The sequence below is a fragment of the Pimephales promelas genome, chromosome 1 (genome assembly GCF_988280905.1).
Source record: "Pimephales promelas chromosome 1, fPimPro1.hap1.1, whole genome shotgun sequence".
Taxonomy (NCBI): Eukaryota; Metazoa; Chordata; class Actinopteri; order Cypriniformes; family Leuciscidae; genus Pimephales; species Pimephales promelas.
In genome coordinates, this window is record NC_142769.1 from 923,959 (window position 1) to 935,067 (window position 11,109).

Below are 11,109 nucleotides of genomic sequence, written 5' to 3' on the forward strand. Positions count from 1 at the left end.
ATGTGCGCAGGCATCCCAACAAGCAAATTTATGTTCTGGGAATGTTAGTTTTTGGTTCCCAGAACGTTCCTAGAACTATCCCTTAAGGTTAATGGAACGTTCCCGGAACGTTCTCCTTACGTTATAAAAATGGAACCTAAAAATAACCTACATGGAACGTTCCTCTAACGTTCTTGTTTGGTTCCCAAAACAATGACCTCATGGGACCATTCGGGAACGTTAGGGGAATGTTCTGTGTTTGCTGGGATGTAGTCAACAGCCTAAAAAGCCAACCCTCAACAAACCAGTTGTCTGTTCAAATAATCGTTGCCGGGATAATTCTGGTTCACGCGGCTACGCCGAAGCGATAAAATTCTGACGCAGACTGGGAAGGGGTGTACCAATGATTGGCAGTGCAGACTATCCTATAGAGCTGGTAAGTCCCGCCCCTTAAGCTAGCCCCGCTGGACCTCTAGGTTGAAGCAACCAAAATAATAATAAAAACACCAGGGAACCTGAGGCACAGAACTGAGAATACCAAACAAACAGCCAAACAAGGACAAGACCTGGCAGGAAACACTGAGGTTTAAATACACAAGAAGCTAATGAGGAACAGGTGTTTGTAATGAATCACTATGAAAAAAAAAGGCCGCAATGGAAACAAAAGCAATAAGGTCAGGCATTTACTGTACTGACAGCAGTTTCTGGAAGGAACTTCTTTGTAGGGGAGAGCGGGGCAATGTGAGACATCGGGTAATGTGAGACACCCCCTGTATCTAGTCAACAAAACACATTTGTGGTTGTGTGACCATTATGTTTTTAAGCCCATTCCATTTCCCCTTGGCCATAAAGGAGAGGAGCTCATGGTTTTTTTTTTCACAAAAATATGTTTTTTGCATGTAAAAGTAAATTTTCTTGCTGTCAACTTAATCAACTGTTGTGGTAAAGCAAATTGATTCAGGTAGAAAAAATTATATCATACAAGTTGATGAACTATTAACATATAAAACCATGTGATGATGATAGCTGAAGAATATTCTGAATTACTAAGAGAGATCGTTTTTTGCTAAAATGTGGCAGTGGGGTAAAGTGAGACAAATACTATGGGGTAAAGTGAGACATGAGGCACAAGTTAAGTTTAGTCTTAAAAATATTTTAATGTAATATTACGTTACATATGTTTTATTTTTTAATGTCATAAACATTGTAGAAAAGCCATCATGCCAAGATAATAGACCAGCAAAACACCCCTTGAGGAGATGAGGTCGCTGAGGTCAAGGAAGGAAAGATGTCTATAAGAGCAGCTGCAATTATTGACAAGCCTGACAAGATATTGAGAAGAGGAGGTCTGTTTTAAAAATGTGGAATATTGAAGCCAAAATCCGGTAACACTTTAGAATACGGTTGCTTCGTTAATGAATAACTACAGAAGAACTAATGAGTAACACAATATTAACAATCTAGTAACTATTATTAACTAACAAGAAACTCTGATTAACGAACTAGTAAGTAATAGCGCACAGACGAAAGTGGTAGTTCACTATTAACTAATCAATAACTACTATTTTTTTAATACTTCCCAGATAACTACTGAAAAAGTTTATTAACAATCTAGTAACTACTATTAACTAAAATAAATTCTTATTAACGAATTAGTAAGTAATAGCTCACAGATGAAAGTTACTAGATACTTCTGTGGGAGTTACTAATTATTTGGATTCGTATAATAAAGTGAAGATTATTGGAACTAACTAGTAATTACTCAAGTGTTACTAAAGACATTTTCTAAAAGTTACTAAAGTTCACCAAAAAATCTCAAACAGTTGCACAAATCATGACTAGATCATGTAGTAACACTTGAGTCATTACTAGTTAGTTCCAATGATCTTCACTAAACCATGTACCTACTTTATTATCATTTATTACGAATTTCGTAACCAAACTTTAATAACATAAGGCCACATCCCTTGAGTGCAGCTGATGTCACTTTGAAATGCTGCTTGTGTTATCAAAATTATTCCAATATTAAAGGGGTGATGAACTGAGAAATCAAATTTTCCTTGAGCTTTTGACATCTACGAGGTCATCATATTATAAGAATATCCTGTAAGTTTCAGAACTAAAACGTCCTTGTTAGTCCAATAAAAGCTTTTATTGACACAGCCTCTAAAAACGACTCGTTTTTAAAAGTGGGGAACTATGACGACAAAGAGGATAAAACACCGGCACCCCCACAGAAGATGATCAACGCCTGCTTCACCACGGCAGGTTTAGCCCCGCCCACCGATTCGCGCATTACACACATAAGTATCATACATGTACATGCTTACCTCGTGATGACAAACTGGATCGCTACCGAGCAATACAGAATATTGTGCAGTGCCTGGTTGTGCAAGACAGTCGCTGCATAAGCTTCCTCTGGATTCCAATAGGACTGCATGGATAAAATTTATTTTTAATGACGTTCCAGCTGATGAGGTAAAACATCGTCGTCTGTTCGCTTCATTTCACTGAGGATTGTTTTGTCAACAAGACTGGATTTGCAGAGCGATTAAGAGTAAAGAACGGTGCTGTGCCGTCTATATTGGATCTGACAGGAATATTGTGCAACACACGGACTCTTGAACATGTATGGGCGAATCCGGTTGCCACTTTGACAACATAGGACGTTTTCCCCCACGTACACCGACGGGTGAGTTAAACTCATTATAATATGCAAAACTGTTCTCCACTCGCAGCAGTGGGCGTTTACTTCCAAGTCTTCAGTGCGACACGCCCATAAAAACCGACTGTTTTCACAACCAGGGTACAAAATAGCCTATTACTTGTTAATTTTGATCTTTTTGAATGCAAAAACCAAGCGAACGTTATAAGTTGACCTCAGACAACAATATAATAACATTTAAAAAGCCAGTTCATGACCCCTTTAATATTTAATAAAACAGGAACTCCCTCAACATAACTTACTGTGTTTACTCGGCTCTTACGGTGATTTTCTGAAGTAAAACTGACGCTTCATCTTTTGTGTGATGTACAATAAACTTTATTAAACTCAGTTTGATCATCAATCAGACCTGGTCCGAAACAACAGACTTGTAGGCTATTAATAAATAATGGATACATACAAGCAGACGACAAATACGTGATAATAACCGTAATAAAACTACTAAACTATACCTGTTTCATCTCTATACAGCACTCAGACTCTGTAGGCATTATTGTCCGACGAAGTTATTGAGCATCCTTAGACCTTCACCGGAAATACCGTCATGCATAGAGCCCATAATAATTTGTCCTGAGAGATTGAGCGCGAGCTCACGAAGCTCCGCCCCCTGTGCCCGCAGCAGCAGCAGCTCATTTGCATTTAAAGGGCACACACTAAAATAGCGCGTTTTTCTGAGCCCCAAAAAATTACAATTTAAACATCCAAACTTCACATACACGTTCTGGGGACATCAGAGACATTATTTTACATCTTGTGAAAAGGGGCATAATACGCTTTAAAACAACTTGAGGAACTGCTGTTGAAACCAGATGGTTGAAAACAGGAATTTAAACGCTCAACAGATCACTCAGATACATCTGTGGTCTGAATTAAAAAAAATAGATGTAGGCTATGTGTGTAATGATGAGGCAAGGACGAATCCAAATGCAGACGCTAATTTTAATAATAAAAATCAAATAAAAGGGTAATCCACGGAAAACAAAGAAACTCAGAACAAAGCTACATACAAACAACGACCGACACCCAACAACTGAAGCACAGAGGTTTAAATACACAGACAAACAAGCTAAACAAGGGAACAAGGGGGCGTGGCTAATCCGAAACACCTGGGGGAACTCATCAACAAGAAAAACTACAAAGGACTACAAAACATGGCACGGAACAGGAAATAACTAAAGTCTACACAAGACAAGGAAAACACAAGACAGGAATCGTGACAATGTGGTTTTAATTCTAGATGAGACCAGATGCTTCCAGAAAACATGCACTGTCAAACACGAGCGAATAGGAAGTTTACGTGGTTGAGGATGCAAAGGAAGAAAAGAGGAAGTCGACACTTTTTCACAGAGAAAGACTGATTATATGCAAAACTCAGTTATGGTTACTTGAACATAATGGGATATCCTATTAATTTCATTTGCTCTGTAAGGTAACCAAACTCAAGAGTTCCTCTGGTGGTAGAAATGAGAATAACACACAGCAATATGGATTTTAGGGGTATTTTAACCACAGTTTCAAGAGGACCGGTCTCTATATTTCCAGGTCCAGATAATACTTTTTTGGAATAGTTTTACATTTCCAATGATCCAAAAAAAAAAAAAAAAAAGGAAAAAATCATAAAAACTCAAAAAGTAATCAAAGATGAGAATCTAGGGCCGCCAGAACCAGAGCAGAGATGTCTAAGAAATTTTAACAAAAATTTGTTTCTCCTAACTGAATATGAATACAATTTCACAATACACACACACACACACACACTTAGAATTTCAGTGTTATCACCTGTAATAAATTGCTTATACTCCATAATATATATATATATATATATATATAGCATTAAATAAATCACTGATTAAACATTAAGATATGTTGGATTAATTGGTAGTCAAATGTATTCAGATGCAAAGATTAAACTCAGTTAAGTTGTGATTTTGAATCTTGTTAAATATTCTGAAATGTTTAAAAACCGTACATTTATGAAGATCTTTTGTGAGATTAAAAGGTTTTTAAAATATGAAAACCAATTACTTGTGAATTTATAATGTTGTAATAAACCATCTGGCTTTTTCATTATCATTTATGTAACAATTAATACAGTAATGTTAAGATGACGTAGATGTAATGAACGTAAATTTTTAATGTTCAGCAAATGTGAAAAGTAAGAAATAAATGATTAATGATCTATTAAGATGTAAGACCCCGTTCACATATTTAACCTATAGGGCCGATGGATGAATCTTTGCAGACAGAACGAACACTCAAATCCTCCAATTCAATCACCAGGGTTCCTGTAGCAGTTGCTGGAGGATTACCTGCACACAAGCAGACATTAGAAAAGGGATATGCCAGAAGAATTATCCTCTTAAAAAGAAACACAACTTACCATCATCCACGGTCAAAAGGGTAGCTGTGTATTTGCCATCTTTGACAAAGGGAGATTCTCTATCCATGGGTCTCTTGGCTTTAATCGTTACAGTGTCTTGATGTACACTCAGCCAGCCGGCAGGATCACTGCCAACTTTATACCTGAGAGGATCCAAATATACAGGTTAAAACTAGACATGTTCAGCAGGAACAACTTAATGTTAGTTTGACATCGTCTTATCTGGTGGTCTAAAATCATTAAAAGTTCAAAGGATATACAGGCCCTACTGTGATATAAGTTTATTATTGTGGCAAACAGGGCGAGGCCGAGAGCCATGGAATCAGAGAGAGTGCTAGTGAGCGAGTGCTAGTGAGCGAGTGCTAGTGAGTGAGTGCTAGTGTGCGTGCTACTGTGCGAGCTAGTGTGCAAGTGCTAATTAACGAGTGCTAGTGAGCGAGTGCTAGTAGGCGAGTGCTAGTGTGAGCGAGTGCTAGTAGGGGCGAGGCTTGACGTGGAAGATGATCTGCGGGTGGCGATATCCAAAATTGAACCCAAGTCGCAGGTCGTCAGCAGTCTAATATTGGAGGTCGTGGTCTGAAAAGTTTGGGAACTCCTGGACTAAGACATATCGACTGTGTTTACTAGGATACTCGCTGAGACAGGCATTTTTTGACATAATGTTTGAGGGAATTTGTCATTTCAAGCGGAAGACGTGAAAGAGAGCTCAAATCAGTATTTGAAAAGGTTATCTATGTAAATCTTTGGGATTTTTATTGTTAGCTTTAAGACCTGGAGATCTCTAAAGAAAGTTGTCAGAATTTTCGGTAACACTTTACAATACGTGTGCACTAATAAGCTTAACTAATGCACAGATAATACTGAATTAATGTGTAACTAATGATTATTTAAGCTATTCATTAATGATTACCACATTGGGAACTAATTAAGAGTCTGTAAGGTTAATGTATTAGTTCATACATGAATTGTTATTAATGAAATATGTAATTGTGGATTAATTCCATAATAACTCATTTTTTAACTAATAGTATTAATTAATATGTTAATTACCAGAATGAGCCCGAGCCTTGTATTTCAACTTCCAGATAATATGACAGGTACACTAATATGCATTAATACATGAATAATTACTTCATTCTTAGTGCAAATTCATGTGCAAATTACTACAATTACTAAATGACTAGTTAATAATGATGTGCCCCATCAAGTAAAGTCATAGCATAATGATACCTTTGCAAATCATTAGCTAATGATTAATTGAAGCAGACAACTGGAAGTTGAAGTGCATAGCTTTGACTAATTGTGGTAATTAACACATTAATTTACACTATTAGTTAAGAAAATGTTATTAAGGAATTAATACACAATGACACATTGAATTAATAGCAATTCATGAATTACTTAATCTATTAATCATATTGACTCTTTATTAGTTGCTGATGCAGTAATCATCAATTAATGGTTTAGTTCTTCATGAGTTATACATTAACTCATGATTATCTGTGCAGTAGTTAAGGATGAATTAATGCACATTAGTGCACCCGTATTGTAAAGTGTTACCGAATTTTCAAATGGGATGATGAAATTTTCTAATGTTTCTCACGTTATCTTCTTTGATTTTCCAATGTCTGGTTCCGTATAATTGCTGTCAGTCACAGTAATAACAGCTGTGCCAGTGGTTGATAAACCGTTTCCATCCATATCAGTCGCCGTAACTAACACAGTATATCTGGACCATTTCTGAAAGAGAAGATGTTTTCAGGTCAGTTTGTTTACATGAAATCATTCTTCGCCACCTCGAGATCAATTCATCATTTCTCACCTCTTTGTCCAATCCTAAAGCATTCACACGAATTCCTCCGGTAGAAGGATTGATTGTAAACATGTTTGGATTTGGCGATTCTGGATCTTGCTTGACGATTGCGTAAGTGACTATACCATTGTGAGTTTCTGGATCATCTGCATCAGTGGCTGTGACTGTCATAAACTCATGACCTTCAGTGAGAGAAGAATAAAGACTTGATTCGGTGGAAAAACTGCTAAAAAACATTTGATTGAGAAACTGCATCATACACCTACCTATAACAGAAGCTTCAGGAACATTTCCAATGAATGGATTTTGTGTAAAAACAGGCTTATTGTCATTTTGGTCCAGCACAGTCACAATAATTTCCATTGGCGGTTCCTTGATATTATCCGCACCATCTGCAACAGCATGAACTACAAGCTAAAGACAGGAGAAGAAATATGGGCATGTTAAGAGACAAATATCTGAGGTCGTTTTGAAAACACACTAAATTAGAGTTGTTGTTTTTTATTGCATGTCTGTTAGCTTTGACTCATGCAAGTTGAGTTATGATTTCTTTTAGTAGATATACCAATTACAAAAAATGTTCAGTCTCTTCAAACATGAAAATGCTTTTCACACGGCCTTATTTATCAGATTATTTATACTTTTTTTTTAGCTTCCCAAGAATTAAGAACGAGCAGAGAAATGCACTAAAAATCAACTTACTCTGTATGAAGCTTTTATTTCTCTGTCGAGTGGCCGAGTCACAAACAGATTCCCTGTTCGTCTGTCTATAGTAAAAGTCCCCTTAGGATCCAGATCCGCTCCTTCACCTGTGATACTGTAGAGCATCTGAAATTCCTTAAAATAATCAGACCTTATCTAAATACAGAAATCAAAAAGAGAACAAAGTCAATAACAGTCAAACCTCTCTCGACCATCTCATTCTGAACTTTCCCTTCTTTCTCTCACCTGGACCAGCTTCTCTGGGAAAGGACCTCTGCTATTCTCAAGAATATTAAATGGAGGAATAACCCATTCTCTCTTTGCTCTCTTCAGACCCGTTGAAGACTTTGGAAACTTCAGAACCAGATCGTCAGAGGGAGATTCAATCTGAATATGTCAGTAAAAAACAATGAGCAACAAATCATTTTTGTTGACAATTAAACGGCATACAAGCCATTACAAATTTAGATAATTTTTGCATCTCAAAATGTTTCCTACAGCTATTGAGTTTCAAAATCTGTCTGGGGAAAAACAGTATTAATATAACATTTTTAGGGGTCACTATTCAATAAACCAGTTTAGGTCAATTCGAGACCTCTTCACTTCATCGCCGGCTGTACATTATTCCCTTTTAATAATAATAATAATAAGGAGGAGCGACGACAGTGAAGGATGAGAGAGGACCAGGCCAGGACTATTTTATGTTATGTTTTATTCATGTGTGTAATATGAAACATTCTGCTAATCAGAGGTTTTAGGCTTTAGCATTGCATAAAAGAAACTAATCGTCAGCCTTCTTGTGTGTTTGAGACCAACGAGAGAGAGCTGTGACACATTAGATTCATCAGCAGGGATTGGAAATGTCGTGTTTAACAAATGCCTCCAATATTTAGTCCTAAACATGTACAGACATTGATCATTGAATATGTCAATTTAAAGTAGCACACACAATCACTGAAGTGTCCAATAGAGGTCAGGCTTGTACTGTACTCCTGAAGGAACTTGTTTGTACCTGTGGAGAGGAGATGTTCATGTGATGGTCCTCATGATGATGATGATTGACACGCTCGACTCTGACAGAGACCGTGTGCTTCTTTCCTCTGGAGTCCCAAGCGTCCACAGAAAACACCTTGTGGCCTTCATTAGGAGTCATTTGCCTCTTCAGTGTTACGGTCCCATCCGAGTCCACATCAAAACACCTGTCACTGGACTGGAAGAGCGTTCTTGTTCTTCCATCGCATGCATTAAAAATTACTGTCAGAAAAAGAGAGTCAATTGGCACAATAAAGCATCTTGTCACGTATGTAAACCTGGAGTGGGGAACAAGACGCTGTGTCAGTAGCAGATGCTATGGGAACGCCCTCCAGGTGTGACGATTATCTGAAATGAATAGAGTGTTAAATCAGTCGAAACTTAATTTAAACCTTTAAAATCCCAAATGCCTCTCTGTAATACCGTATACCGGGTCAATCCAGTACCCTCTGAAAGAACATGATATCAGCTGCATTGTTTATATTGGGAGCGCTCTTTGCTCAGTTTCTGTGTGTAACTTTTGCTCTACTACATCATGCCAGAGATGGTGATCACTAGCTCCACTATCTCTGACTTTGAGTACAAAAAACACTTAAACACTTAAAGGCAGGGTAGGCAGTTTGTTTCTAAAACACTTTTTCCTAAATTTGTTTAATCTGTGTTTATATACCAATGTAAGTACTCTGAAAAGGAGAGTATAAAAATCTCTCAGGGCTGCAATAAACACAGCTACTCTGTCCATTCGGAACGAATGCAATGATTGGCTGGGCGACTGTCACTCTCCCTCGCTACCATGGCAACCACCCCTGCTGCTACAGGAGCCGCCCACATGCGCGCGAAGCTAGGAAGTCTCAATTATGGCAGAGAAAGAGTTTCGCTCGGCGCTGGTAAACGCTCCTCCGGCGGAGCGGTCGTTCATTAGTTTTGGGGGCGTGGCTTTGGAAGAAGCTCAAAAGGGAGGGGGTGGGAGTTTCTCTGTTGGATACTTTCAAAATCCAGTAGTTTTCTGCTAGTTTCTGCTAGCTTTTAACATGTGTATCTCTGCTTGGACTCAGAGATGCGCACTTTTTAAAAATGCATAGTGTTGCTGGAAAATCGAACAAAACGCAGGCGAAAAAGCTGTGGGGCGATAGCGTGTCGTTTTGAGGCGTGCAGGGTGTCCAGCTGGAGGGTGTCCTTTATGAATCTATGAACGTTTATTTATGGCATCACTTATTAATGAGATACAACACTAGTACTTGAGTGAGTCCCTTAATTTTGACTCTGATGAAAGCAAAGTTAGTGGATGCAGTAAAATTGTAAAATTTGAAGTTAAAGAAATATTTAGTCAAACACTAAAGATATTTAAACTCTAAATAAAAGGTTTTATTTAAAGATAGCACATACCTCTTCCTAGTCTTTGTCCTTGGTGAAGGTCATCTCTGTGCACTTTAAAAACCAGCAACTCCGACTCAAAGCCTGGAGTACATGAAGACTCCTCCGCAAACCCACATACAAACACCTAATTTGAAACATATTAAATCCCTTTATGTAATATATACAATTTATATTTCCCATTTTTCAATTGCTTGCAAGCATCAGTCAATCCCGGCACCACTTTTTAAAAAAGTAAAAAAAAAATTTCAACCTCTGGTTGCAGTTTCGCTTGTCGCCAGAGGAGGCATAGTTCTGCAAAACCTCAGATACTTGCGCAATGCACCTTTAAAACCAAAGCTTTAACAACAGGAATCTTCCCCAATCAGTTTAAACACACTTAGATATAGCATTCAAAACTAACAGGTCTTGTGTTTCATTTGGAAAACACTGCCACTCAAAATGCCACACTCTGTAATACATCTTCTTTTTTTTTTATTCGATTTTTATGTTTTTATAGTGAAAGAAGGGGGAGTCAGGCTTTATAAGGCAATTGAAAAGAATTGTAAAATTTTCCCTTTATAAACATTAATATTCATTTTTGGTTGTGGATGTAAAAATGTTTAGCGTTTTATTTCTCCTGATTTGAAGTATATAAAATCCTACCTTGCAAAGGAAAATAACAGCTGCCAGTTGCACAGTTTTCATTGTCTCTCAGAAGTCCTTCAGGGATTCCTCTCTTGTTGGTTTTTAAGATTGCGCAGCTATTTCATTGCTTGAGTTCCCTGAAATGCATGCAGATGTGGAGTTTGTTACCTTTATAGGGGAGTTTTCCTAAGGGAGTGGCGTATGGAGTGACGCAATGTGGCAGGAAAAATAATTTAACTTGCCTGGAACCAATGAGGAGTAAGACTTGATTTTAAGACAAAATGCACCAATAAAATGCAGCAATAAAAGGCACCATGGAGACAATATTTCTCCTTTCAAGATCTCTAATAATCCTCTTCTCTCCCCTGAATCCAAGTGTTACCCCCTGGGGAACATGAGTAGACCCTACGGTCACATATCGCAAATTGACTTTGTTACCGATCTTCCCAAGTCTCAAGGAAACACCATTATCCTCAC

At 37.8% G+C, this 11,109-nt stretch overlaps 1 protein-coding gene across 1 annotated transcript in view; it reads right to left on the bottom strand.

Moving 5' to 3' along the window:
* The window catches only part of LOC120492718 (uncharacterized), a 49,968-nt gene extending 39,112 nt beyond the window's left edge, over nucleotides 1-10,856 (bottom strand). The window contains exons 1-8 of the mRNA XM_089132211.1: nucleotides 10,651-10,856; nucleotides 10,018-10,132; nucleotides 8,612-8,853; nucleotides 7,846-7,986; nucleotides 7,600-7,755; nucleotides 7,164-7,311; nucleotides 6,907-7,079; nucleotides 6,707-6,824 (exon numbers count right to left, since the gene is read on the bottom strand). Of these exons, the coding sequence (XP_088988337.1) occupies nucleotides 6,707-6,824; nucleotides 6,907-7,079; nucleotides 7,164-7,311; nucleotides 7,600-7,755; nucleotides 7,846-7,986; nucleotides 8,612-8,853; nucleotides 10,018-10,132; nucleotides 10,651-10,692 (1,135 nt within the window). The 5' untranslated portion in view covers nucleotides 10,693-10,856. The remainder of the gene's footprint in view (nucleotides 1-6,706; nucleotides 6,825-6,906; nucleotides 7,080-7,163; nucleotides 7,312-7,599; nucleotides 7,756-7,845; nucleotides 7,987-8,611; nucleotides 8,854-10,017; nucleotides 10,133-10,650) is intronic.
* Nucleotides 10,857-11,109: the final 253 nt, after the last annotated feature.